The sequence below is a fragment of the Mastomys coucha genome, unplaced genomic scaffold, assembly GCF_008632895.1.
Source record: "Mastomys coucha isolate ucsf_1 unplaced genomic scaffold, UCSF_Mcou_1 pScaffold3, whole genome shotgun sequence".
Lineage (NCBI taxonomy): Eukaryota > Metazoa > Chordata > Mammalia > Rodentia > Muridae > Mastomys > Mastomys coucha.
In genome coordinates, this window is record NW_022196909.1 from 8,451,167 (window position 1) to 8,457,650 (window position 6,484).

The 6,484-nt window shown below is 42.6% G+C and overlaps 1 protein-coding gene across 5 annotated transcripts in view; it reads right to left on the reverse strand.

Annotated features, from left to right (window-relative positions):
* Afg1l (AFG1 like ATPase) overlaps positions 1–6,484 on the reverse strand; it is a 178,786-nt gene that overhangs the window by 24,113 nt on the left and 148,189 nt on the right. For all 5 annotated transcript variants that reach the window (XM_031346891.1, XM_031346890.1, XM_031346888.1 and 2 more), the window contains 2 exons: positions 2,378–2,448; positions 2,021–2,121 (listed from right to left, as the gene is read on the reverse strand). In XM_031346891.1, coding sequence (XP_031202751.1) covers positions 2,021–2,121; positions 2,378–2,448 — 172 coding nt within the window. The remainder of the gene's footprint in view (positions 1–2,020; positions 2,122–2,377; positions 2,449–6,484) is intronic.

The window sequence follows — 6,484 nt, forward strand, 5'->3', positions numbered from 1 at the left end:
AAAAAAAAAAGAAATGCAGAACCATCACAATACAGAAAATGTTAGTAAGGAACTCCTTCCTCGGATGTCTCACCGCATCCCTCAAGCCAGCACCCTGTCAATCACCCAGGGCTCATCTGGTGCAGAAAACATACCAGCTACAATGGAATAAATGCTGGCTTACCCGTGCATGTAACTGGCAAATGAAGGGTTCTAGCTCACCAGAGGAAGGGAAAGCTTGGTAGTAACTGGTATTTTGTGGTACAAAAACTCCAAACAAAAACAACCAGAATGTTCATGCATTAAAGGGTAGCAAGAAATCATGAAATTCTGGAACATTTTAAAGAATGGGTTTCCTACACAACTGAACAGCCAACCAGTCACAAAGTGAAGGATATAATAGTGTATTGGTTATGCCAAAATAAATGGAAATCTTGTGCTATTGTTGATTTTGAGAATTTGGTTCATAGTTGTCATTCGGCCCAAACTTTTGTCAAATAAAGGTGAGCTGTGTTGGTATTATTTTCATTTTCAAATATTAAATCCTGATTAACCTTCTTACATCCAACTCCACAGAAAAATAGACGATAAGGGATTTTGGATTCTAAACACCCTCTTTCTGATACCAAGTGTCCAGAATTAATGAGCCTCGTATAGAGATATGGACACTCAGGATCTGCTCCATGAGAGGACTCCTCCGGCTTCTCCAGGACCCACAGCCTGCCTGCTCCCTTGCCTCACTGGGGGCCTCCTCAGTCAGAGGAGGGACTTCATCCTTGACTAGAGAGTCTGTTTTAGCAACGACAGCAAAACTTAAGTGCAAGTCCAAGTAGATTTCCTCCCTGCAGGTACAGGTAATTGGGAGTTAAGACTGACATGCTGATAGAGAGGGAAGAGTCCTGTCAGCCACAGTGCGGATCAGAGGTTGCCTCTCCATCAGAGAGTCTTAATTAATCCTAATTGTATTCCTTCTAAACAGCTAAATGACTGCAGGTTGGGCTCATCTGTGGTTTAAAGGTGACAAATTCTTGCCTACTAGGAGTAGCTCAGCGGCTTTTGAGAAACACTTAGCAGGTATAAATGAGAGTGATCTTCCCTGTGCCTCAAAAGCAGCTGTGCTTGGGCTAGCTAAAGTAAGGAATGGGACCAGGGTGATGCTTGACTGAGGGACTCTGTGGAGAGTTACTTGAACGGCTTAGGATTTCCACTGGATAATGACATTAAGCATTCCTACCGAGCACTGAGAACCCCGACTCGTTGAAAGGACACACTTCATATCAACAGAGGATTTGTGGTCGAAGACGTTCTGATGTGTGGGTGTGGGTGTATGTGCATATATTTCATCTGTGAGGCAAACTATTTCTATTACAAAAGCAGTGTCATCGTTTTATAAATTGGTGTTCTTTCACCTGGCCCAAGCAGCTCAGACAGGCGGCAGCTGAACACTGAATCTGAAGAATGCACTTCCTTATGCCTCGTCTCCTGAGATCGCAGTACAAACTGCTTAGCTTGCTACCCACCCCCACTAATCTCACCTCATTTTATTTTCATCTTGTAAAAAAAATTATTCCCTTTACCCATTTATCCCATCCACCCATGCACAGGCTGGAAGGCAACCTGTGGGAGTTGTTCTCGCTTCTTCCACTATCCGGGTCCATAGGGAACAGAACTCAGGTGGCCAGGCTTGGCTGCAAGTGCCCATTGTGCCATCTCGCCAGTCCTTACCTCAGTTTCCCTTACTTCCCTCACACGTGACTCTCACAATAGAGCCACACATGACATGGCTTTGCTTCTGCTTCAGCAACAGTTGACAGTCGTCTCTGCATTTCTGATTTTCCCTGAAAGCCCTTTAAAGAGCAGATTTTGTGCCAGTACCTATAAAAATTGCTCAGCAAATGGATGAAAACATCCCTTATGGAGACTCCTTCCTCCCTCTGACTCTGTGAATGGCATTTGAAAATCTGAAGCTGGCTGAGGGGAAAACATGAAGTTTTTTAACATGTGAAAAGGCCAGTGAGTCTGGCCAGGCCTGGATACTTACTCTCTCACACAGCTCTTCAAATGTGCAGTCGGCAATGGTTCCACAGGCTTTATTCAGCCGCAGCTCTCTGCCTTGCACTTTCAGAATCCTTGGGCTAGTTACTATGGGAACATGAACAAAGACTCAATCTTGTCTGGATAATTACTATAAAATTCATCTCTTACAGATAGGAAATGCATAGCTTGATGAATAATAGCACATGATTCAACACATAAATTAGAGAAAATGCTGATACAATGACGGCCACTTGAGTGTGGCATCAACCCGTATACAGCAATGGAACTTATTAATTGGTCAGTGGAGATTGGGCATTGTGTTCTAAATGTATTCTCTTTCAAGAGAAATTAACTTACGTACAATCATTTTGTTTCTGAGCCAGCTCATCAAACAACTTATCCACGACAGCCTCCACATCAGCCTCACTTGTGCTGCAGTGAAAAGAATAATAGAATATGAAATTAATAACACTTGAAGCCAACATCAAACAGCTGCCTGAGCCTGCTTAGCTTTTTGCCCATAAAAAAGGAGAACAGGATGTTATGCTCTAAATACAAACATTAGATTTAGAATACACTTAAAAGCAGAGAATATTAACTCTCAGGTAGACGATCCTGCCTTATTTGCATACATTGAAAGACTTCTGGGCTTCTAGATGTTTCCAGTAATGAGACGATACAGGCGGAGTAAATCCATTAATACCATGTGTACACAATGAGGAGAGAGGCTCTGGCTCCCTCCTGCATGCAAAACAAGAGCGAACAGGCAAGACCGTCAAGCTTCCAGCAAGTAGCCTTTGAAATCTCCACTGAGAGGGTGCACGGGAAACTAAACATTGAGAGTGTTTTTAGGACGAGAAAAAAACCAAGTCAAGCCACCGGCTGAGAGGAGATCCCTCGCTTCCAAAACCCAACTTAAATTGGCACCTTAGAAACTCTGTCAGGCTTCTGTGCATCTGAACACATACAGGACAGCCTTCTGTCCGGATAAGGACAAGAATGGACTAGTTTCTCTGGGAAGTGTCCTTGCTGGAACCCCACCCCCACCCCTCCTTCTGTGAGGCCCTCACCGCACAGGCTATCCATCCTTCTGTGAGGCCGTCACTGCACAGGCTATGGAGTGAGTCTTCCCACCCAGTCTTTTGTATTCTAATTAGAACCCACCATATGGTTTAAGGAGCGCACATATAGAGATGTGATAGTGCTATGGCCTCTTTTCTTCTCACTTTTTTTTTCAAAGAAGGGTTGATAAATTAACAGTCAATAGGAGAAATAACTGGTAGAAGAAAGGCCATTCCAAAAACCCCTTCCAGTGCCAATCTAAGTTTCCTCCCATCCCGCATACAAACTTGCACAAAATGACCTGACAATATGCTTAATTTTGACACAAATCAATCTTAGCTAATTGTGGAAGTGACTGACATCCGTTCAATTTTATTGAAAACTAGTCATTAAGATAAAGTTTAGACTAAGCAGAATCTCTCTTAGCAGGTTGCTGACATTTAACACAACCACAGATTCCTCAACTGTAGCAAATGCAACAGCTTAAAGCGCAGTGGTCCGCACGAAGGGGCTGCCCCCTGCCGCAGGGTTCAAAAACATCATTTGCGTGGCTGACCCCATAGGGAGCACTACTGGGTTCCATAAAGCCCTATAAGACCTTCAGATTAAGCCACATTAAAGTAACTAAATGACACTATGGAAAGAATGATTTAAAGAGACAATCACTCAAAAAAATTTTTTTAAAGTAATTTTTAAAATTACACTTGCATTCCATGTGAAAGCCAGAGAAAATATTGTGCGACTTATTCTCTTTCTACCCTGTGGGTCCCCAGCATCCTAAGGCTTGGCAGTGCTTTTACCAGCCCTGAAAGCAAATTTAAATATATCAAGAAACTGCAGAGTCAATGTTGATGTCACACCGACTACATGGGATTCAATAGAACAATTCCTACCATGCAGTGGAGTTATACATACACACAATGGTTTTGAGAAGTGATGTGCATGCTCCTGTGTGTGCATGTGTGTGTGCATGCATGTGCACATGCACACAAAAGCACACAGGAGCACACATATGTATATACAGGTATGCAGTGCATATGTGTGTGAAGCCAGAGGCTGACATCAGGTTGCTTCCTCAATTGGCTAGAATGACTGACCATGAGCTGTCTGTCTCTGAGTCTGCCCCGCCCCTACCTCCAGCACTGAATAACTGACCATGAGCTGTCTGTCTCTGAGTCTGCCCCGCCCCCACCTCCAGCACGGAGAGTGCAGAAGTGTGACTCTGTACCTGGCTTTTAGATGGGTGCTGGCGATTCAAACTCAGGGCCTTATGCTTGCATGGCAAGCACTTTACCAGTTGGGCCATCTTCCCAACCCTGATTTAAAAAAAAAAAAATAGGTGACACTACATAGCCCAGGCTGACCTTGAACTTGTGTTCTCCTCGCCTTAGCCTCTAGAGTCCCTGGTTATGAGGAGGACACAACATCTGTCCGAATACCGGGAGTAACTGGGACCAGCGGGACCAGGCACACAGGAATTCCACCAGTCCAGTGGATCAGGTTCCTTCCAGTCCCACAACACCCAGAGGAAGCTCCACTCCCAGGCGCTCTAACATACCCAGCATCAGAGGTGAGGAGGACACAACATCTGTCCCAACACCGGGAGTAACTGGGACCAGCAGGACCCAGGCACACAGGAACTCTGCCAACCCAGTGGCTCGGGCTGCTTCAGGTCTGTCTGGGCAGGCCAATACCCTGAGCAGACATTGGGCATTGGGCGCAAACTCTGTGGTCATTCCCAAAACACCCAGAGGAAGCTCCACTCCTAGGTGCTCTAACAAGCCCAGGGTCACAGGATCCCAGAATCACAAGATCACAGAGATAGCTTGACTCTGAGGAGTTCTGACACAATCAGGATTGCAGGAAGGACAAGCTCCAGTCAGATTTAGCAAGGGCAGGTAGCACTAGAGATAACCAGATGATGCGGGCAAGTGTAAGAATATAAGCAACACAAACCAAGGTTACTTGGCATCACCAGAACCCAATACTCCCACCATTGCAAATCCTGGACACATCATCACATCAGAAAAGCAAGATTCAGATCTAAAATCACTTCTCATGGTGATGATACAGGACTTTAAGAAAGACATAAATAGCACCCTCAAAGAAATACAGGAGGTCACAGGTAAACAGCTAGAAGCCCTTCAAGAGGAAACACAAAAATCCCTTAAAGAACTACAGGAAAACACAATCAAACAGGTGAAGGAAATAAGCAAACCATTCAGAATCTAAAAATAGAAATAGAAACAATAAAGAAATCAGAAAGAGAGACAACCCTGGAGATACAAAACCTAGGAAAGAAATCAGGAGTCATAGATGCAAGCATCACCAACAGAATGCAAGAGATAGAAGAGAGAATCTCAGGGGCAGAAGACACCATAGAAAACATTGACACAACAGTCAAAGAAAATGCAAAAAGCAAAAAGCTCCTAAATCAAAACATCCAGGAAATCCAGGATGCAATGAGAAGACCAAAGTTAAGGATAATAGGTATAGAAGAGAGTGAAGACTCCCAAGATAATGGGCCAGTAAATATCTTCAACAAAATTATAGAAAAACACTTCCCTAACCTAAAGAAAGAGATGCCCATGAACATACAAGAAGCCTACAGAACTCCAAATAGACTGGACCAGAAAAGAAATTCCTCCCGTCACATAATAATCAAAACACCAAATGGACTAAACAAAGTAAGAGTTTTAAAAGCAGTAAGGGAAAATGGTCAAGTAACATATAAAGGCAGGCCTATCAGAATTACACCAGACTTCTCACCAGAGTCTATGAAAGCTAGAAGGTCCTGGGAAGATGTCATACAGACCCTAAGAGAACACAAATGCCAGCCCAGGCTACTATACTCAGCAAAACTCTCAATTACCATAGATGGAGAAAACAAGATATTCCATGACAAAACAAAATGTACACAATATCTTTCCACAAATCCAGGATAATAGATAAAAAACATCAACATAAGGATCAAAACTACACCCTAGAAGAAGCAAGAAAGTAATCTTTCAACAAATCCACACAAATCTAATTCCACCTCTTACAACAAAAACAACAGGGAGTAACAATTACTTTTTCTTAATATCTTAATATGAAAATTAATATTACCAACATATCCTAATCTATTGAAATCCAAAAATATGGGGAATTAGAAATTTATTGACTATTATCCAATGGTCTCTCTAATTTGGTAATTGGAGAAATAGGTCTAATATTATACAATTCATATACACTTTCAGCTTGTTTGTTCATGACAATATCTAGCTGTGTACAACATAATGGTCTTGAGATCTTGCTTCTCCTATCTCAGACTCTCTATTAGTAGTATTGCTTATTTTATGTTTTTATACTATACTATGGTTTTCAGAACAACTTACATATTTTAAAAGTATTTATATACCCAAAA